The following is a 21,689-nucleotide window of genomic DNA, read 5'->3' on the forward strand; positions in this document are numbered from 1 at the left end:
CGATCCAGGCAGAGCGACACAAGCACAAGCATGGATCCAGATATACCTGCGCCCTCAGTCGAAGGCGACGATGCCCTCCCGAAGAACAACGACGCTCCCACCATCAATGCGATCAACACCACCACCGCCGCCGCCAGCGCCGCTGCTGTTACGCCGGCTCTCGCTTCACCGGCCATGCACCTCAACCATTACAGTTCTTCTCACCTGAAATCTGCCGCTGCAGTCCCCTTGCCTCCCTCTTCACCTATGCGGTCTCCCCATCAAACGGCAGCCCCCAGCGCAACAAAGTCCATTTCGCCCAAGCCGCCGTCACGATCGCCATCTGTCGCCAGCTCATATCGCGGGGACAGACAGTCCACTCCTACGCTGGTCACGCGAAGATCTACATCCAGTCTGAGTGTTTCAAAAGGCGGAACACCCCAGAAGCCGCAATATCGGCGAGCCTCCTCCAATCTCAACCCTTCGTCCCCTGCTGCAAATGGCAAGATGGCCTTTCCGATGATCCAGGAACGTCCGCCGGTGACGGCCAGCTCGGTTGCCAGAGAGTATTTTGGGGTAGAACTAGAAGCGCATGGATCTTTGCACTCGCCAGTCGTCGTCATAGTCCACGATTCATGCTATGGCCATCGCTTTTCCCGCCCTCGAGCCTCCAAGAACGCCTTGGCCACAATTGTCGAGCGGCCGGAGAGAATTCATGCCACGTTGCTCGGGGCCTCAGCTGCCTATGTGCGCTTGGGAGGGCGACATGCTGACGGCCGAAATGCTCCCCGCCCAAAGCATGATTCATTAAAAGTCCGCGACGTCCCCTTCCAGATTCGCAAGACTTCTCGAACCATCCCGCTCTCCCACCCTTCAGTGGCATTTGTACATGGTTCCAAATGGATGGAAGAATTGCAGATCATGTGTGACATGGCCGAAGACAAATTAACCCTGAATGGCAAGGAGTTGGTGAGGCCTATTGGCTATGGTAAGGACGAGGCTGGAAACACTCTACCCAAACTACATGAAGGCGACCTTTATCTGTGCGCTGGGTCTCTGGCTGCCTTTCAAGGTTGCCTGGGCGGAGTTTGTGATGCTGTGGATACGGTGTTTTCTTCATCGACAACATATCGAGCGTTTGTCTGTATACGACCTCCAGGACACCACTGCTCCTCCAATTACCCTTCTGGCTTCTGCTGGCTGAACAATGTCCACGTCGGAATTGCTTATGCGGCCATGAACCATGGGTTGACACATGCTGCCATCATTGATTTCGACCTACACCACGGTGACGGCTCGCAAAACATTGCTTGGGACCAGAACCGCAAAGCCCAAAACGCGGCCAGGAATGCCGCAGCTTACAAGAAGACTCCCATCGGCTACTACAGCCTACACGATATCAACTCATACCCTTGTGAATGGGGCGACGAGGAAAAGGTCCGGAATGCGAGTCTGTGTATTGAGAATGCCCATGGCCAGTCCATTTGGAATGTCCATTTGGAACCCTGGAAGACAGATCAAGAATTTTGGAAACTTTACGAGACCAAATATGCTATTCTACTCGAAAAGGCGAGGATCTTCCTACGGAGCCATACGGCGAAATTGCGTGCCTCAGGGCACCAGCAACCAAAGGCTGCTATCTTCGTCTCCGCCGGGTTTGATGCAAGTGAATGGGAGGGAGCAGGCATGCAGAGACACAGCGTGAATGTACCCACAGACTTTTATGCCCGATTTACCGCAGACATTGTCAAGCTCTCCCACGAGAATGGGCTTGGGGTCGATGGCCGCGTGATCAGTGTCCTTGAAGGAGGATACAGTGACCGTGCGCTGACCTCGGGGGTATTCAGCCATATGTGTGGACTGGCTGGAGACACTGTCGCAGGGGACACAGAGACGTTCTCCATGTTAGATGCAAGCGAAGTTCAGACGATCAATAACTGGGTTCCGCAAGATATCACGGCGTCTGTGGGGAACGTCTCGTATGTCCCGGAGTGGTGGGCTGAGCAGAATCTAGAAGAGTTAGAAGCGATCGTTGCTGGACACCAACCACCAGGCGCAAAGTCCTCGAGAGATAAGACTGCGAATTACTCGTCCCCTACTCAGGCCTCAACCCTCAAGATGACGGACCACGCGCGCGAGAGACGATCCCTAGCCGCCCTCCAAGCCAGGCTCTCGCTAGAGTCTGAATATGAGCCGCCACCACCTGATGTCGACTGGGCAACAGCATCCTACGAACTCTCTCGGGTCATCATTCCCGGCGACCGACAAACCCTGAGTTGTACGCATGAAGATTTGAACGCAGAGGCTACAAAGGCCCGCCGAGAACGAGTCTCCAACAGTGAAGCCTCAGCAGTCCCGGAGGAGCGAATGCAATTGCGGGGCCGTAGACCGAAAGCACCACCTGCAGGTCTCCCCGGGGCGAGAGTGGCATCACGCAACGGCAATCGACGAACTACCATTGCTGCTGTCAGTGATCTGCCCGATCCCTCGCTGCAGCAATACGAACAGGGCCAGAGCAGACCTCGGCGAAGATCAAGCGATGCGTCCAGCATTCTCTCAAGTTTCCAGGGCATGAAGATTTCAGAGGAAGGTGTAGACAATTGGGCAAATCCGTCAATGACTCGTGCAGGGAACGCGCCCTCTCGAACACCGTCAGTTGCTCCGGAGAAGCCCACAAAGGCAGTCGCTGTCAAAAAGACCAGAATAGTGCCGACGACAAAGGGCCCGGCAAAAACAAAGACGAGTCCTCGCAAGCCCAAGGCAACTCCTCCGGCTGTGTCTGGGGCCGCAGCCGCAGCAAAGGCTGGCGTACCCGTCAGTGCTGGGCAGATGAAGCTGGAGGCAGGTAGAGGGTTGCGAGAAGCTTCAACCCCTTCTCAAGGTAGGAGCACGGCGGCGTCAACCGCAGATGAGATGGACAGCTTGACGAGCGGAGTCAACAAGATCAGTATCAAGCTAAAGGTTCCAAGTCCGGAGGAGCATGCTGCCAGACAGCAACAAAAGATGTTGGAGGACAAACAGAAGAAGCCGCGCGCCCCCCGAAAACCAGTACTGCCGAAGCCCGCCAGAGTGATCAAGGCAGATCCACCTGGGAATAACGACCAGTTTGTCCCGATCCAGCCTAAACCTGTGCAAAACGAGACTTCCCGAGCAACACCTCCTACGAGCAAGGTGACGCCAGGAGTCAATGTAGATGAGACCTCCCATGAAACAGGGCCTTCTCACCATGGGAACCAGGCGACCGAACACCAACTCTACACTAGTCTGCCATCAACCCAGCTTCCCTCACAAGCTCCGGTGACAGTGAACAACGGGCCACAAATCCAAGATGCAGCAGACCCGGCTCCAGTTGCTATTGTTGCTTCTGACAACGTGCTTCCTTTCTCTGCCTCCACGATACATTCGATCACTAACCAGTCTCAATCGACTGGTCATCAAACGCCACAAATCGATTCCGATCCTGCCCTGTCTAAGCCGACGTCAGCTAGACCCAGTACGCCCATTCAACGAACGAAACAGGATCTACCAGTTTTTACTTCTCAGTCGCCGATCCCGTTTGCGGCCCCTCGCGGTTCTGACACCATTACGGTTAAAGAGGACCACGATGCCAACCACGGACCGTCAGGCTGGGGTGTTCCCAACAGTAAATGACCGATGTGAGTACTCCTTGGAACAGAGTGCTCTGGGTTCAGCGGCATCCAATCCGGTCATGATGTACTGGGTTCTTTTGGTTGTCAGGTTATGATGCAATGGGACAAGATTTGCGTCCTGGGGGGAATCAACGCTTTTCCTATGTTTTTTTCCTGATTGATTGGAGATACCCCACATAGCAGGAGGGCTGGAGTTGGAAATGGAAATGGAATTTGAGAAGTGTTTAATGATGGTATGGCTGGCGATTGTACAACAGGCTCACTTGGGTTAGACAGAAAACAGGGAGGAGAGGGCAAAAGCAAGGTCCACAGAACAGAACAGTCACAGCATACTCTGAATGTAAAGAGAGATTGTTGGATAACCGAACTAACTAGTCACTGTTCTGCACGACGGGCAGGCTTCAGTGCATTACGCATTACTAAATAACAGACATGGTCCATATCATTCGTCGTTCACCACTGACGAAAGCATACACCCGACAGAGTTCCTACTGAAATAACAGACATGGTCTATATCACACGGCGTTCATCACTCGATAAAAGCATACACACCACAGAGTTCCAAATCAGGACTCAGTCGACCGCGAGGCCGCCGAGGTCAGAGAAGATCCCAGTGCCAGTCAGTCTGACTACAGGTATGCCGAGCTCCACTGTTGCGAGGCCCGAGCAAACAACGAACAACGCCGTCGGCTGTAATTACATGACATTGCAGCGACTCTTCCTCTTTTGCTGGAGCCGATATTCGTCGTATTTCTCCTCCCAGCCCTTCCTTCGTTTGTCGGCTTGCGGGTCACGGAGTCGGACGCGAGCCTCGTGCTCCAAGAACAGCCTCTCCCTTTCGCGTTCGGGCAACTGCAAGATCAGGCGGTGGTGCAGGAGCTCGTCCTTGGTGTAGCGGCGCGAGGCTAGCAGTCGCTCACAGTCCTCGTACAGCTCGCGGCGGCGGCGGACTTCGATCTGGCGCTGCAGATGGGCTGCTTTGCGCACTTCCGAGTAGCTGCCGGCGTTGTGGGCCCGAAGCGGCGAGATGGGCGAGGGAGAGGCCCGAGACCGCGAGGCGCGCCGTGGCTTGCCCACCCCTGCGTTGCTGACCAGCGGAGACATGGAAGCCTTGCGCCGGATCGCGCGACGCGAGGGCGGAGATGGTGGCAGTTGTGGGATATGTGGGACCTCGCGCACATCGCGCAGGTTGCCGTGCGCCTGGATGCGGCCATTCGGCGAGGTTGCGTGAAAGGCCGGCATGTCCTTCAGGTCGCGCGCTGGGTTGCGCATCGTGGCCGACATGGCTGTTGGATACCTACCACCGCTGCCGCTGCCGCTGCGACTGCCGGTCGAGCGCTTGCCGCGCTGTTCGGCGTAGGAGGAAGGAGGCGCAGCAGCCACGCGAGTTCGCATGGGCCGGTTGGCTACCACGTTGGCTCGTTGAGGCTGAAGCTGAGGTTGAGGTTGGCTGGGCAGAATAGGCGGAGGGTCATTGCGAAATGCTGGGTGGATGTACTCGCTCGGCGAGGCCGATACGCCGCCGCCGCCATCCCTTCCTCGTCGAGAGCGTCGGTGATCAGGGCATGGACCGGCCAGATTCTGGTGAGGAGGATCTCTCAGTGTTTTCTGGCACCCCTCGTTCGGGAGTGCACACAGATATCTCCTGACCTCTTGAGTGCAGCTACAGGTGAAATGGAAGACTGTCGCGTGGCACATTTTCCCTTGCGCCTTTCTGGGCTTCTCCGTATAGGAAAGTAAGGTGTGTGTCTGATGGGGGAGGGGGTGGTATGTGTGGGTTTTGGAGTTGCGACACGTCGTAACCAAACAAGAAACTGAGGGACTCGAGCAGGAAAAGATGCGAGGGCCAGCACAAGGGTACTCGACGCAGATGAATAAATTGTCGAGTTCTATTTCTGGAGGGGGTGAATAAAGGAGTGTGGAAAGGAGCAGGCCTGTTCTTTGTTCATCTTGTCCGGGTCCGGATTGCATAGTGACAACTGGTCTGTGTGAAGACGCTGCCTTGAGTGTGAACATAGGAAAGCTGTCGATGCCACCAAGCCCACTGTTCTCGTGAGCTGACACATGACCTACCTGGTACCTGGTACCTGGGTCCATCTCCCAGGAGCGGCAAACTGGCGGACGCGTCGGACGGCGAGAAGAACAGGATATGTCTCGCCGAGATTCCAAGATAATCAGATTATCAGATTACCTGGAACCTTTTTCAAGGGACTCTGTGCGAAAACCAAGGATAATGTTCAAGCAGAAGAGGACAAGCTGCCTTGTGGCAAGGCTGTGATTGTGATGCATGGTCAAAGTGAAGAAGGGATGGAATTGGCAGTGTGTTTCACTGGAGACAGCCGCCACGTGACCCCACGTGACGCAAGGCTGAGGTGCCAAGACTTGCGTGGTTGCTGGGCCAGCAAGTTGACAGTTTCCGCATTGGGATGCACTGCCGATACATCCTCATCTATGCCACGGCAAAGAAGCTTCCGCACGCTGCATACAACCCTATTCGACGATTTATTCTCCGGCCGAAAACAGATCCGTCCGTGTGTCTCTTCCTCAGACAGCTATATCTGCATTTTCCTGCGCATGGACTCACTTCCGACCTGATCCCACATCTACCTGCGAGTAAACAAACCCGTCGGCCGCCGACTCCTCCATCATGGACGGACCTCCATCTCCTACTCGAGCACCTCCAAGCTATGGTGATGGCCCTCCTTCGTACGTTAACACTCCCCCGACAGAAGACGATAGCATGGGTTTGCACGGGAACAACTCGTCCCTGAGACTGCTCCCGCAGGGCCCGGACGAATACAGATCGTATGTGAAAGCTCCCAATTCACCCAAGCAAGTCAATGAGAGTTCCTCGCCGAAGCGCAAGCCTGTCCCTGGCCCAAAGGTGTCGCATGTAACCTGGAACGACTCTCCCACAGAGTCTGCCGCCCGAGGCTCGAGAGTGTCATCCCCGGTGTCTTCGTTGATTGCAGAGGCAGAGGAAAGCCTCAACCGCAGTCGGGAGACGTTGACTTTCGTCGGCCGCGCCCCTACCCTGAAAGCCACTGTCACCCTGAGAAAGAGCCCAAAGACTGACCAAAGCCATTCATACAGAGTACCTTCGTTGAATCGAGCGTCCCCTGATCGATACCATAGACCAGCAGCTTCAACTTACAGCTCCCGTCCCGGGTCGAGCCTTGGCCGAGCTCCCTCGATACCCCCGTCTACCGCGAGACCCCTCTCTCCCATCAGACCCTCTACCCCTTCTCGCATATCGACAGACTGGACTAGACCTCCCGCGTCAAATGTGGTATACGAACCTCCAGATATCAACGGTAGTCCTCGTCCCGGGACGCCCTCTTCACAATATGGCGGAAGTCCAAGGAGGCCTCTGCCCCCTGCACCCCTCTTTTCGGCAAAGGGCGATGTTGCTGAAACCAGAATCCCCATCCATGAGCCGGACTCAGAGAATGATGTGTTTGTCGACGGCTATTCAGTCGTCCCAGATAATGACCCGAGGGCAAGTTTGAAGTCCGCGCACTCATACATGACCGACTCGACCTTTACGGAAGACGACGACATTACCAACGAGAAGTTCAATCATTATGGGCCAGCACCAGAAGGAAGGCAAGACCGGCGAGGTCTGAGAGACGCACAGAAGACGACGAAGGAGGTCAGGTTGATCAATGGGGAGCTAATTCTCGAATGCAAAATCCCTACAATCCTCCACAGCTTCTTGCCTCGGAGAGACGAACGTGAGTTCACCCATATGCGATACACAGCAGTTACCTGTGACCCAGACGACTTTGTGATGAAAGGTTACAAGCTGCGTCAAAACATTGGGCCGACAATGAGAGAGACCGAACTTTTCATTTGCGTCACAATGTACAATGAGGGCGAAATCGAATTCACCAGGACCATGCACGGCGTCATGAGAAATATAGCACATTTCTGCTCGAGAACAAAGTCTCGGACATGGGGCAAAGACGGCTGGCAGAAAATCGTCGTCTGTGTTATTGCCGACGGGAGGCAGAAGGTCCACCCACGGACGCTGAACGCCCTGGCGGCCATGGGTGTGTATCAAGATGGCATAGCCAAGAACGTCGTCAACCAGAAAGAGGTGACAGCCCATGTCTATGAGTACACCACTCAGGTCTCGCTGGACGAGACGCTGAAGTTCAAGGGAGCGGAGAAAGGGATTGTCCCTTGCCAGATGATCTTCTGCCTGAAGGAGAAAAACAAAAAGAAGCTAAACTCCCATCGATGGTTCTTCAACGCTTTCGGACGCGCCCTGATACCGAACGTGTGTATCCTTCTGGATGTGGGCACGAAGCCAGACTCCAAGGCCCTGTACCATCTCTGGAAAGCATTCGACCAAGACTCCAACGTTGCTGGAGCTGCCGGAGAAATCAAAGCCGACAAAGGGAAAGGATGGATGGGCCTCCTCAACCCGCTGGTGGCCTCGCAAAATTTCGAGTACAAGATGAGCAATATCCTAGACAAACCACTCGAGTCAGTATTTGGATATATCACCGTCCTTCCCGGCGCACTTTCGGCATACCGCTATCATGCCCTGCAAAATGACCCCAGCGGCCACGGTCCTCTCAGCCAGTACTTTAAGGGAGAAACACTGCATGGCCGTGACGCCGACGTTTTCACTGCCAACATGTATCTCGCCGAAGATCGAATTCTTTGCTGGGAACTTGTTGCAAAACGTGGGGAACAATGGGTGCTGAAGTTCGTCAAGAGCGCTTATGGCGAGACTGACGTACCAGGTAAGGAATCCCGAATGGCGAAAGGGGACGGAAGCTGACATTTTTGTAGATGCTGTGCCGGAGTTTATTTCTCAACGACGACGCTGGCTCAACGGTGCTTTCTTTGCCGCCGTCTACTCCCTCGTTCACTTCAAGCAGATTTGGCGGACCGACCACAGCCTGACTCGAAAGATTCTGTTGCATATCGAATTCGTGTATCAATTCGTCTCACTGCTCTTCACCTTTTTTTCACTGGCCAACTTCTACCTCACCTTTTACTTCGTCGCCGGGTCGTTGGCAGATCCTAAAATCGATCCATTTGGGCACCACATTGGGAAGTACATCTTCGTCGTCCTGCGCTATGTCTGCGTGCTCTTGATCTGTCTGCAGTTCATTCTCAGCTTGGGCAATCGGCCGCAGGGTGCAAAGAAACTATTTCTGGGTACCATGATCACTTATTCAATCATCATGGCATACACGACTTTTGCCTCTCTCTATATTGTTATCAAACAGCTCACGACCCATGCCTTGGAAAACACAGACCCGGAACACGCTTACAAGCTTGGAAACAACATTTTCACGAACCTCATTGTCAGCACAATCAGCACAGTGGGGCTGTATTTCCTCATGTCATTCTTGTATCTGGACCCGTGGCACATGTTTACCAGCTCGGCACAGTACTTCGCCCTTCTGCCATCATACATCTGCACTTTGCAGGTGTACGCATTCTGCAACACACATGATGTCACCTGGGGAACAAAGGGCGACAATGTCCTGCATACTGACCTGGGTGCTGCCAGAGCCATTGGATCCGGCAACACGGTCGAGGTCGAGATGCCCTCGGAACAGCTCGACATCGACTCTGCGTATGATGTCGCACTGCGCAATCTACGTGACCGGGTCGAGGTGGCGAAACCACCCGTCAGCGAAAGTCAGCTCCAGGAAGATTACTACAAGTCGGTGCGAACGTACGTGGTGGCCTTCTACATGGTCTGCAACGCCATCCTAGCCATGGCGGTTTCCGAGGCATACCCGGTGGGTAGCCATCTCGGAAGCAATTTCTATCTGACCTTCCTCCTGTGGTCGGTGGCGGCGGTGGCGCTGTTCCGGGCCATTGGATCCTCTGCGTTTGGAATCATCAACATTGTGTCTGCCATTGCCGAAGGAAGAATACAAGCCAAGTTTGAGAGGATCTTTGGCGGCGGAGACGAGAAAGGCCGCCACCGATCTGGCTTGGGAAGCGGGTTCAGTGAATCCGGGAAGACAGGAATTACCAGTGGGACTGGCATGAGTGGGATGAGCTTGAGCGATGTCACGAGTAAGATCAGCGAGAAGTTCAGTTGGGTTAGTGGGAAGTAATGAGTGCTGTGTTGGGTTGTGTTGGGTTGACATCTGTCATATTATGCTCATGAAAGATGTGTTTCTACGACGGCTTTATGGCATGTGGTGTACCACAGTACCTGGGAAGTAAGAGTTCGAGGATGTTTGGTTTCCCACGTGTCGTTCGGATTGGAGGGTGCATGTGCATGTTGGAGTTTTAGGTATAGAACTATTAAAAACTACCTACCTTGTCACGGGAAAGAATCGTTGGTGGTTGGTTGGAAGGCATCTACACAAGGAAGGTAGAAAAACGCAAATGGGGATTCATGATCATCACATGAATTCAATTCATTTCATGCTTGGTTGTGACTTGTTTCGGTGTCTGTCTGTCGTAGACTTACAGTATAGTATACGGAGTAGTATGCTATGCAGGACTGTACTCCAGTGGAGGCTCAGACAGGCTCAGGCAGGCCAGGCAGGTCCCCTTCCTTGTTCGGACTGTTCCCGTTGCTGTTCCTGTCCATCTCTGGTCTTGATCGGGGTACGGGTATATCTGTGTGTGTATCTCCCTCTCCTCCCTCTCCTCCTTCTATCCCCTCCCGCCAACCTCCACTCCTCCATCCCTCCACCACCGAAAACAAGTTGGAAAGAGACTCCCACTGAGAACAAGTTGGAAAGAGACTCATTGATGCAATTTAGAGGCGCGGAGAAGCCCAAAAAAGGATAGGGTGGCACTGTTCATTATCTGACTGACTGACTGACTGCATCATCCGACGACGCCTCCGCCAAATCCGACCGGCCTCCTTCGGCCGCCGTTTTCAGGCAGGACGGCCATGACTTTATACGCCTTACCCATGCCCTTTGGCCCGGGCTCGACGAGCCGCCTCCAGCCCATTTCCAATTCGCGTTTCTTGCTCTGCATTTCCAATTCCTCGGCCTCGTCGAGTTCGAGTTTTTCCTCTGCCGTTGCACCACCTCGACTTTTCTTCTTCTCGAGTTCTTTCGCCAGCCGATTCGCCCGCTCTTGGATGCCCAGCTGCGTCAACCACATGCCTTGCTCGACCGGCCCGTGGACCTCGACGCCAAGACTGGCCTCCAACGCCGCGTCCGCCAGGGCCCCAAAGTCGACGTCCGCGCTGATGTCCGCATCACCGGCATACACGAACGGCGATATGATCTTGTGCTTCCGGATCGCGCGGAGCGAGTCCACCGGCACCGTCTCCAGCGGGCCGTAGTCGATGATGAGCGCTGCTCCGGCCGGTTTGGGTCCTGTTTTGCTTGATCCGGGCTTGGAAGTCGCATTTGCTGGTGTCACACTGGCATCTCCACCGATCCGGCGTGCAAAGTCCTGTACGTAGCGTGCACTCTCTGGTGAGATTTCGACGCGTGACGATACTTGGCTCTTCAGGGCGCGGTAGCGTGGTCGTTCGGGGATGACGAGTGAGCTCGGCGTGCTTGCTTTGGCGAGAGTCAGTTGGAACTCCGGCTCCGGATCTTTGTGACTGTCCCGTCTTTGCGTCTCGGCCGGTGATGGGATGGAGAATCTTGGTGTTGTCGGGGCCACGAGAAGTTCTCGCCACTGCGGCAGTTTAGTTGCCGTGGACGGCTTGGGCCGATGTTCGCCTGATTTATCACCACCGAGTAGTTGTGCAGTCGCGTCTTCTGATGGAGTGTCCTCGGGCTTCGGCGCCACCGACTCGAATGCGTGGATCGGAAGAGCATCGAAGAACTCATGGGCAATGATGAATGGCATCTCCAGATTCTTGTCGACTCCGCCCTCCCCGGGTTTCGGTAACAGCACAATATCCTCCACCCACCGCACCGGGATTCCTTGGTTACTGGTCGCCTCCCACCACACGTTCTTGCCTGTAGGGTCTCTGACCTCTTTCATCTCTGCATCGGGCCCGCACAGCAGTTGCTTCTGCTTGTGTCGTAGTCCTTCGCCAGCTTCGACGAGCCAGACGGCTTGTATGGCCTGAGCGAACGTTCCGAACTGTCCGATCGTCCTCAAAATGTCACTCATTAATGTGCCCCGTCCGGGCCCCATCTCAATGAACTGGACGCCTTGCCGCGGTCGACCCTGCGCCATCCACTCGGTCATGAACCAGATTCCGACCAACTCGCCAAAGATCTGAGAGATCTCGGGCGAAGTGATGAAGTCGCCGGCCTTGCCGAACTGGTCTGCCTCTTCTGACGACGGCCGAGCCGTGGTGTAGTACCCTCCATCGGGGTTCGTGAGGCATTGCCGCATGTAGGAGGCGATGGAGATGGGTCCAGTGACCTGGTAGAGAGACGGTGTTCTCAGCAAAGATTCAATTCATCCTGGAGACTGTGTGCGAGAGACCTGCACATACCTCAATCGCCTGCGCGATGGTCTTCGCGAGCGGTGTTGACCACTGCCGCGCTGGAAGGGTAGGCCTGGCCGCCGGCTGGGATTCCGGTAGCTGTGTCACCGGGGGGCTCGTCTCATCATGGCGCCTCGTGCTGTAATGCGCGCATAGTTTCGGGAAGTGTGTATGTCCAATGCGGCCAAGGAATGGAGAGGAGAGGCGCAGCGTTGTGCCCTTCAAGGGGACTCGAGAAAATCCATGACTTGGGCGGAGCAGCTGGGAAACCTGAGCTGCTCCATATCTCATCGCGGGAGACGCTCTAGTCTCTAGATCGAAGTGAGAACACTTATGCAGACACTGCCGTCCAGAAGAAAGATCAAGCAAGCAATATCACCAGCATGAATATTGTGTGACGGAACGTGAGGTCAGCCTCGTCGACTGTCCGGAACGGCATGTTTATTATCCGGCGACCACATGACTAGCCTTAGGCTTGTTTATACGCACGTGATCTCCGATCTCCGTTTTCAATACTCCGTACACTACAGCTACATTGTCTCTGCCGTTGCAGGGTTCACCTCGATCAATTCACAAGAGTATACCGGGCAACGAGAACTCGAAAGATACTGTGGTTATGCTTTCATCTGTGTCGAGGATTGCGTGGGTATGATCCATCTTTTACTCCACTGCCACCCACAATATCGTACAATGTCAACTTGCTCACCGTCAAACGTACATGATATATTACGCCCGAAACTCTCCGCAGCGCACCATCGCTATGCAAATCAAATCAACAAGCCAAACAGGTTGTCCCCAAACACTCGTATGTCGCTATACTCGAGAGTGTGTGGGACGGAGCTCGGTTCGTGAGTTAATCGACCCATCATGGTCGCAAGTCAATGAAACTCGTGTTTTCACCCTGGCCTTGCTCACGAGCAAGCGCCGCGAATTCGCCGCCCCATCCGCTGTACTTTTGTGAAGGCGATGTTGTACGCTTGTGATCGGTGGTCTCAAACTTCTGACTATTTGTCCGCGATCGGCCACTCTGAGGGGGTTTCAGCATGCTAGCAGGGAACTGCTTTCTGATGCGCTCCTCTTTTTCCAGCTCTCGCTTCTGTCGTCTGGAAAGCCGGCTTTCCTCTCTTGCCTTCTCTTGCTTCAGGCGCGATCTGTTGATCTCTCTCAGTGCTTTCGTTCTTTGATTTGGAAGCGTCACATCCAGACTTTTTCCAGCCTCGTCACCCAAGTTGTCCTCCAAAGGCTCCGTTGACGTCTGGCGGTGAACAGTGCCCTGCTCGGGAATCTGTCGAGCCTCTTTTGGGATGCCGCGTGCGTTAATGACCTTGCCTAGGAAGGCAGATAGCTTGCGCTTCTGAGACCAGCATTCTGTCAGAATATCTTTGTCCAGAGGCCCCAACCCGTCGTCCTCCAAATGTTCATTGACCATTAATATCTTGTCGTATGCACCAATCAACATGCGCAAGAAGTCGACGAGCTCGCGTATATTCTCACTGACGCTGAGATGAGTGAGTTGACGCTTCGCCAAGATCTTCTGGACGGTTGGCGTTCGAGCTTTCATCGCTGCCTGTTGTTCGGATTCATCCAGGTGGTCTTTTAATAGGCGCTTGACATTGACCATGTCTGGGGCCAGTCTCCTCAGGGCTCTCAATGTGTTGTTCTTGCGAGGATCACGCTCAAAGTCCAGGTCGCCATCTTTTCTTTTGTTCAACCGAGAGCCATTCAAGCCATTCGTAGTGGCAAGAGCCAGTTCCAGATACTTAGTGAGGACCTTAGGTGATAATTTAAGCTGTTGGCCCCCGGAGGTGGGAGACTGTTCCTGGTCGACAGCTTCCGCCCTACCTTGCATCAAATCCAGTATCCGACTAGCTGTCTCGAACACATTTGGGTTGTTCTTGTCTCGCAAACAAGTGCTCATGGCGATGAAGAATGTACCTCGAACCATCAGTCGGTCTTGAATATCCTTAGGCCGCGGCATGCGGAGGACATCCAGGGTGGCTTGGCTTGCTCGAGACACCCGGAGAAGACGAAGGTAGGCCATGACATTTCCGTGGTCGGGAACAATCTTGTATAAACCCTCGGGAGCGGTGAGCAAATCCCAGTAGTATTTCCCTACTCGTAAGTATCGAAGAGCCGTAGCTGTCTCTATGAGCATCGACAGCGTGTTTTGGCCAGGAATAGCATATATCGAGGTTGAAGTAGGGCCCAGTTGAGTCTGCCGCAAACCTTGTCTAACCAATGAGCTGTTAGCAGTCTCGGGGGGAGAAGAAGTGTTTGCGCTAGGGCTAGTGACTGAGTTCTCTTCCTCCTTAGCAAGGTCCTCGCCTGTTTTTCCCAAGCCATCAGGCGTCCTTGGGATGTTCATGGTTTGTTGAACCAAGTTAAGCACATCTTCATAGGCTTTGGGTTCGGTGGAAAGCATGAGCAATCTTCCCATCGCACACACCAAGGCCTCATCAAGTTGCAGGTCGCCTTTCCTCCAACGTGCGGTGATGTCGACCCATAGCTTTCGTGCATCAGAAACTGCTTGTTCAAAAATGGGCTGCGCGTCGAAATCAGGCCCGTTCCGACCACCCAGTTCAACCGCGCGCGCGCGAACTTCAGCGTTGATGGCCTGCAGTATGGTGGTGAATGTGATATGGTCAGGCGCGCCAGGCCCTTTGTCAGGAAGCCTTCCCGCAATGCTCCAGAGGGACTCGATGTCATTGGCTCGGGCACACACACTGAGAACGGCGTTTGTGTGAATGGTCGTGGGAGTAACCGCGGAGTTCGCGGCAGAGATGGAGTCGTAAACAGCTACTGCCTGCTTGACAACATTGGGTTTCTTCACATTATCTCGATAGCCACGAAGCATAATGGTGTAAGTGTGGGCATCAGGTTTATGGCCTCGCTTCTTCATCTGCAGCAAACACTTGTCATTCAAAATGGCCCCACCGTTCAGAGGTAGTATGCCTTACCTCATTGTAGATCTTCCATGCCATTGACGGCTCCCCCTGGCTCATTAGCCAATCGATGATATGATTCCAACTAACGATATTGTCCACGGCCATGCCATCACGGGCCTTTTCGCTGGCACGCACAAGGCTCATAGCAGCGTCAAAGTCGGAGTCTCTGAGCTTCTCCACCACAGCCTGAGCCAGTTTCATGGGATCAACCAGAAATTTCGCCTCGAGTCTCATAGCTCTATCCAGATTTGTGCCGGTGGACTCGGTTATTAGGCGACCACGGTTGTCCTCCCGGGCAAGAACATCCTTGCGGTGGGCCTTTGCCGGGACGCTTCCCACCCGGGATAGTTTCGACACCCTTATGGCATTGTTGTTCCGCAAGGCCTTGTAAAGAGAACGGCGATGATGGCCTTTTTGTATGGACTGTAAGGTCGCATGCGTGCGTGAGAAAGAAGTGGTAGGTAGAACGATATGTGAGACGGAGGCGGTGGTTAATGGGGAGGCGGATACATTTGGGTCGCGGGCAAGGGACTGTAACGCTCGGCGCACACAGGCAGAGCAGGAGAACATCAGGAGGTAGTTGTCATAGAGAAAAAGGTTGATGGACCAGAAAAGCGAAAGCCATCATAGTCATGTCCATGTCCATCGACTGCGCCCGACTTTCGATGTATTAGTCCAGAAATTTTCAGATAAGGCAGGTGCCCCGAGTGGCAGTTGACGCACGTGACGTGGATGCCTCCTGAAGTTTTAACGGCGTACACAGGTTTTCAGGTAAACTGACGACTCGCAACCCTCAACAAGAGGCAGTACACGGCAATGTAGAACTGCTGGCATTCAGATACCTAAGACATTAACGTCTTGGGTCGGGATCCGTGGTGATGGCTCGGGATTTTACAAGTCCTGTTTAAAGTCAGTTGAACAATTTGGTGACAAAGACGGCCCCCGCTATATCTACAGCAGATCCATCTGAGGCGGCCACTGTTGAAAAGAACAAACTTCTCTCTTCGTCAAACGGCCTGGAAGATTCTGGCAGTAAAGTCTCTCCCACTCATCTGTCTAATTCGTTGGCTGGACTATGGCAGGCTTCAGGTTGTACGCCACCATCTCGGGCATGTGTTGTCACACAGCCGGATCTCCCTCCACGAATCCACCACCACTACACTCATGAGTGCCTGATTCATCACAGACCACACAAGGTCGCTTGAGCGAGACGCGGGCAGAAAGACAAGTCCAGCGGGAGATCTGCGGATCGCCCGGAGACAGGGAATACGAAGACTGGAGGTGGAAAAGAGAACTGCTAGCGAGTCAACCCCCCGCTGGTTCACCAAGTCTCGAGCCGGGAGAGGCGTTGTACTAGTCTTCGCCGGTCAAAACGTCATGTAAATCGAGTGCCGCAGCCATCTGTTCTTTAGTTTCAACGGCGGACATCACTTATGCTCGTTCAAGCTAGCTGTCGCTCGTGTCGGGCGCGGGGAAAGGTCTAGTGCTAGGTCAACTGTCAAGCTTGATGTGTGTGCATGGGGGATGGCACCAGTGACAATGGCAACCAGTGTGTCGGTAAGAGAGAAGATGTGGCAGTGCACAAAAAGGCTCAACCGCTATTTTGCATAGATCCAGCTTCAGTGACGCAACGTTGTTTGGTGCGTGGTGCTTGGTGCTTGGTGGTCCACTGATGACAGCGCGTCCAGGCTAAACTGCCTTAGAGATAGTCGCCAGACCAAGCAGGTGTTGCTCGAGCCTGGGCCCTGGCAAAGGCTACTAGCACGGCCATGTTAGTTTATTCAGTTAAACCTCCAGCTCGCAGCGCCTAAGGCGGCGCCTAAGTCTCTAGTCCGCCTTCACGGTCAGGCAGTTTTTCCCGGGCCCCTAAGCCTCTAGCTCGTGCGCCGTTGCCACCATCCCGCCTAGAGGTTAGCACCCCTAAGGAAGGGTCCTTTGGCCTTGTTGCCTCCCAAGCTCCAGTGGTTCCTCCCACCGGCGAATTTCGTACACTTGCTCCCCCATGCGGCCACCATCTTAGCTCCCATAAGCCTTGTGTCACCATGCTAAAACTTGAGGCCGGTTTCCGACTTCCTGGGCTCTTTCGCTGGCGCATGCCTGCCCGCCCAAGGCGCCGGCCGACTGAGGCCAAACAACCTTAAATTCACGACAACCACATCGCCATGCCGTTCATTGCCTATATGGCATTCTAGCTCCCGGCCGTATCTCAATGCATCAAGATAGATCGATCGCTGAATGTTGCCACACTGGCGTGCAGTCTATGCTCACAAATGTTACGCCCAACCTGTACTGTCGATCCCCAATTGAGATACTGAGTGGCCTGGAGAGAAAGGAGAAAGAAATTTAATCAATACTCGCGGTTTCATTGTCTGTCTCTGCTAGGAATCACAGCATGACCGATCCCCATTCTAATAGCGTGATCCATCTGAGCTCCTCCAGAACGCGAGACATATCCTGCCTGATCTCTGGGTACTGTGAATGTACAAAAACTGACTGAAGATCCCTCAAGTGGACTGAACCACACTCGTGGCCAGGTGGGTTAACAAGCACTGGCAAACCCAACCGATCACCAGGCGGCTCCCGTTGCGCTTCAGTCCACCGGCTAAAGTTTGGGATGTGTATGCGAACAACAAGAATCTTCCATCTCCGGCTCAGTTCCCCTACCCTGCAAACCTGCATGCTGTCGGTCGATCGTAACGTTCATCACCTCAACCCCCTGTACTGCTGAGCCGTTGCTGTTGAGGCCAGCCGAAAGAAAAGAAAAAGCCACACGCGCAGGAAAAAAAAAGGCATCAACTGTGCACAGGCATCCACCAGCTGCTTTTGAGCACAAACTCCGGCCGTCATTGCCCCCTTGGTCTTTTGGTCTTTCCGTTTGGCGCGCTCCCATTAGCTCCTCCACTCCCACCTTGGGTATCGTATGAATGCGTGGCAACGCCCCAATGCATCAGGTATGAAACTCGATCATGGGTGCGATCACGCCCAGCTGCGGACAGTGATTGCTCAGAGCCGAGGATGCAGCGCGAGTTAGCAATCACACAAGCCGGGCTGTGCTACCGGTCTAGTATTGGCGTTGTTGATAGACTTGCCCCTGCTGCGCGTAGGGGGAGTTGGGATAGTTTGCATAGGTGCCCATTTGGCCGTTTCCCTGAGGGTACACCATGCCAGCCTGGGGTTGGCCGTATTGACCTTGAGCATGGCCATCTGTGGATTGATAGCCGATAGGAGGCAGAGAAGGCCGAGCGCCGTTCTGTTGATAGCCTTGTGCTGGCACTTGATGCGCATCTGCGGGTTGTCCATCGACCTGGCTCGCCTGCGCTGCTGCTCGCTGTCGTTCCTCCTCGGCCTTACGCGCGTTTTCTTCTTCCTTTTTGCGCGCCTTCCATTCTTTTCGGATCTCCTTGAATTCTACACAAAGAGTTAGTTTGTTACTCAAAGAAGAAACAAGCAACCCTGAAGCAGATGCAGGCAGCCTGGACACCCCCGCACAGCCAGGCATCGGATATAGGTTACACAGCTAAATGGGTTATTGCCCCGGGGCGCAGAAATCCACAACAAAAACTTTGGATGTGAAGGGGCCTTACCTTCAGGTGTTCGTTTTGTTCCATGCGATTGCATCGTGACGTGCGCATTCAAATGATTTAATGTCCCGTATGCTTTTTCGCAGCCATTCCACCCACATTTGTACATTCTCTCAATTTCTTCATATCTTCGACGGGGTCGTTTGTGCTGCTGGGCTCCAGGGATGGGGACAAAGGAGTAGACCTGCATTTAAAACCGTTAGTTGACCGCCTCGGCGGAGCTTGGGACAGGCGGAGAGTTTGAAGGTTATACATACTTGACCAGTTCGCGACGCAGTGGAGGTCTGCGGCGGTCCTTGGACACCTGGTCCCGGGTGCGGGTAGGGACCAGGCATGCCATGTTGAGGGGGGTATCCGGCCCATTGCTCGTGCGGCGGTCGTTGCTGCATGTAAGGCGGGTGTTGAGGCTGGTAGGCATGCTGCATATCCTGCCCTTGCGGGTATGGGGAGTAGGGAGGGTAGGTCGGGCTTGCTTGCGAAATCGAGGGATCTATAGGAACGTCCGAGTTAGACCTCACATGGGTGGAATGTGCAGTTGGATTGCCATTGGAGGCTCCATCTGGCAGGGACTTTGACGGACTTGTTGGTTGTGCCATGGTTCCTACAGCGCCTGGGTGGTGCGGCGTGTGAGAGTATTGGCTGTATCGCAAATGTTCCGATGGAAACCCTGAAGAGCGCGCAGAGGACGGTGTGAGACCGTAATCCGACTGCGGGGTGTTGTTGGTCGAGAGGTTTGCTGAACGCGGGTCTTGCGTGGTGTAGGTCGCGACAGACGATTGATCTAGGGACACGAGAGTTTCTCAGAGCTTGCTCGATCAAGATGACAGTTGCGTGCAAGATCGTTGCTAACCTGACTGCGCGTATTCTGATGCACCCCTGTCCATCAAAAGGTGTTCCTGACTGCTTCCCAGGTCAAGGGAACGCGGTCCGACGGACGAGATAATAGTGTTTGGGAAGACTTGGAGTGGTACTGGCGTAGGGACCCGAATGAAAGGTAGTGGATGACAGCAGTCAGCACAGGCAGTCTGTCTAGGCCACAAGCTCGGCAGCAGGCGACGATACGACTGAAGCAATGCTTAGATCGAGAACCGGCGTATTCTTTATTTCGAAAGGCTGCCCAGGCGAGGAACCCAAGTCACCAGTCAACCCAGCCGACAGCGTGGTGGAGAGGGATGGTAACGACTCAGAATAGGTCGGGACCGGGAAGCGTTTTTGGCACGAGGATGGACACGAGATCGGCCGGCGACCAGTTGAAGAGAGAGCGCCGGGTTGATCGTGGAGCAGGGGGAGTAATCGCTCTAGCCGATGGGGCCAAGTCGGTTCGAAAGTGAGGTTTAGCACTCTCGTCGCTCGACTAGCTGCAAAGCTCGGACTGAACCAAGAGGGAACCGTTACTTTTCTCGAGATGGCGCGAGGTGCGAGACTAATAAAGAGTAGAAGCGAAAGGCAGTGACCCAGCGTAGGGAGGGGCGGTATGTCTTCCTTCGGGATCGGATGCCCGTTCTATGTAGCAACGAGTGGCCGACTCGTCGGCCTTCGGATTGCGTTGTGTTTTGCGCACAATTCACCAGGGTTGCGGTGCCAGGTTGATGTGATAGGGAGTTTTTCTGACTTCCCGCGCCGACACCAGACTCGACAGGGGCCTTGCCTCCGCTCACGCTGCACGATCAGAGATGCCGAAGGGTGAGAGCTTGCTAGCAGTGGAACCAGCTGGCAGTCGGTCAGGTCTGCGTCTTCACCACCACCAGCCAATAACGAATTGCTGATGGAGAAGAGCGTGTCCTTGACACCTTTGTGCCTTGTCTTTCGGGTTGTGAGGATTTTGCTGGAACCCCACCCTGTGTTTGAGTGGACAGGCTAGTTAGCCCGCCGGCAGGTGATCCAAATCGGACAAGGGAAGGAGAGTTTGCAAGTTAAGGTGGAGCGATGGTCGAAAGTGGTGATAGCGTCGTGCTCACAAGAGTGGCTAGCAGTGGCGCGACTGGGACTGCGGCAGCTAACAGGGAGTGTTTGTTCAGGAGGCCCCAGCCCACCAATGACTCGTTAAGCGTCGCGGATTATCTTTTCCTGTTCTCTTGCTGCCCTCCCGACGCGCGAGAGATGAAAGCCTAATATGTGTACCAGGTTGTGGTGAAGGTGGCGGAGTGTGGACAAGAGGTTGATGTGAGGTCGGTAGAGAGAGTTTTTCTCCTTGCCGACTGTTACTGCAACGCCGTTGGGGTTGGAGGGAGGTCTCGAGTGGCAGAAGGTGAGTGGGAAGAAGTGGGACGAAGATACAAGTCGAAGCGAGAAGCGAGATGTGCGGTCCAGCGCTCTGACACGTCTAAGGCGTGTGCAGTAGTAAATCATGCACTCAAGGGTGGGAAAGGAAGTTTTTGGCTCGAGAGCTGATTTGCCACTGGAGGGGATAAAGATGGCTGGTAGATTGACCAGGGCCCCGGGGGCGAGGGGAGGCTGGCTAGTCTGTGGCTTGAGGGCGGTGGGAGAGCCCCAAGGCTTGTGACAAGACTCCAAGATGAATTGGTGGAGTATTGTTCTATTCGACGAGAGAGGGTCAGACTGATGGATCAATGAGGCTGTTGTCTCCTGCCTGAAGTGGGGTGAGATGAGTATTGGGAGAGATTGCCTCTAGGTGTGCGCGCGGTGGTGTACAGGATACTCTGTATTTTGTGTTGAGGTGGTGGTGAATCGTTGATGCTCATTTAACCGCGGGCCGAGGAGAGGAGAGGCATGGGGTGAACTGCACTGGTGCAGCACTGTCACTGCCAACCACCGCATGTTATGGGCAAGCACTGCAGCAGAAACCCCAGCAAGCAATCGGCAGGCAGGCAGCCAAGCACCCATCTATCACAATCAAAACATGGCCACTTCTACCTGGTACGTAGCAATTATCATCCCTGGTGAAGTGAAATCATCCACGGTTACTTCCTAACATTCCTCCTAGCTCCCATGTTACTAGCCCCTAGGGCGCACCTGCATAGTGCAGCAGTTGCAGTGCAGTGGAGGTACGCGTGGTGGCACATGGTGGCTAGGCCGTTTGTGTCTAAGCGTCGCTTGGCATCATCACCACCACGAGTCCCAGTTGATTGCGCAGCATTACTGCATTGCCGCACTGCATTCAACATCGTCAGTGACC

The 21,689-nt window shown here is 54.3% G+C and overlaps 7 protein-coding genes across 7 annotated transcripts; 2 read left to right on the top strand and 5 right to left on the bottom strand.

The window, feature by feature from the left end:
• Positions 1-30: 30 nt before the first annotated feature.
• Positions 31-3,630, top strand: A1O3_01383 (histone deacetylase HOS3; the record flags this gene model as incomplete). The annotated part of the gene is made up of 1 exon (XM_007731529.1): positions 31-3,630. One exon carries the CDS (start codon positions 31-33, stop codon positions 3,628-3,630), a length of 3,600 nt encoding a protein of 1,199 aa, XP_007729719.1.
• Positions 3,631-4,325: 695 nt separating this feature from the next.
• A1O3_01384 (uncharacterized protein) lies at positions 4,326-4,913 on the bottom strand (the record flags this gene model as incomplete). Its single annotated transcript, XM_007731530.1, has 1 exon — positions 4,326-4,913. The coding sequence occupies one exon, from the start codon at positions 4,911-4,913 to the stop codon at positions 4,326-4,328; it is 588 nt and encodes a 195-aa protein (XP_007729720.1).
• Positions 4,914-6,276: 1,363 nt separating this feature from the next.
• A1O3_01385 (chitin synthase 1) lies at positions 6,277-9,721 on the top strand (the record flags this gene model as incomplete). Its single annotated transcript, XM_007731531.1, has 2 exons — positions 6,277-8,383; positions 8,433-9,721. 2 exons carry the CDS (start codon positions 6,277-6,279, stop codon positions 9,719-9,721), a joined length of 3,396 nt encoding a protein of 1,131 aa, XP_007729721.1.
• A 727-nt stretch (positions 9,722-10,448) lies between these two features.
• On the bottom strand, positions 10,449-11,933 carry A1O3_01386 (uncharacterized protein; the record flags this gene model as incomplete). Its single annotated transcript, XM_007731532.1, has 1 exon — positions 10,449-11,933. The coding sequence occupies one exon, from the start codon at positions 11,931-11,933 to the stop codon at positions 10,449-10,451; it is 1,485 nt and encodes a 494-aa protein (XP_007729722.1).
• Positions 11,934-12,036: 103 nt separating this feature from the next.
• Positions 12,037-12,318, bottom strand: A1O3_01387 (uncharacterized protein; the record flags this gene model as incomplete). Its single annotated transcript, XM_007731533.1, has 1 exon — positions 12,037-12,318. A coding segment is annotated over one exon (282 nt), but the record flags the coding sequence as incomplete, so codon positions are not given.
• A 574-nt stretch (positions 12,319-12,892) lies between these two features.
• On the bottom strand, positions 12,893-15,206 carry A1O3_01388 (uncharacterized protein; the record flags this gene model as incomplete). The annotated part of the gene is made up of 2 exons (XM_007731534.1): positions 12,893-14,926; positions 14,985-15,206. 2 exons carry the CDS (start codon positions 15,204-15,206, stop codon positions 12,893-12,895), a joined length of 2,256 nt encoding a protein of 751 aa, XP_007729724.1.
• A 2,827-nt stretch (positions 15,207-18,033) lies between these two features.
• Positions 18,034-19,437, bottom strand: A1O3_01389 (uncharacterized protein; the record flags this gene model as incomplete). Its single annotated transcript, XM_007731535.1, has 4 exons — positions 18,034-18,380; positions 18,557-18,737; positions 18,811-19,334; positions 19,404-19,437. 4 exons carry the CDS (start codon positions 19,435-19,437, stop codon positions 18,034-18,036), a joined length of 1,086 nt encoding a protein of 361 aa, XP_007729725.1.
• Positions 19,438-21,689: the final 2,252 nt, after the last annotated feature.

This window comes from Capronia epimyces (genome assembly GCF_000585565.1).
Source record: "Capronia epimyces CBS 606.96 chromosome Unknown aczIQ-supercont1.1, whole genome shotgun sequence".
Lineage (NCBI taxonomy): Eukaryota > Fungi > Ascomycota > Eurotiomycetes > Chaetothyriales > Herpotrichiellaceae > Capronia > Capronia epimyces.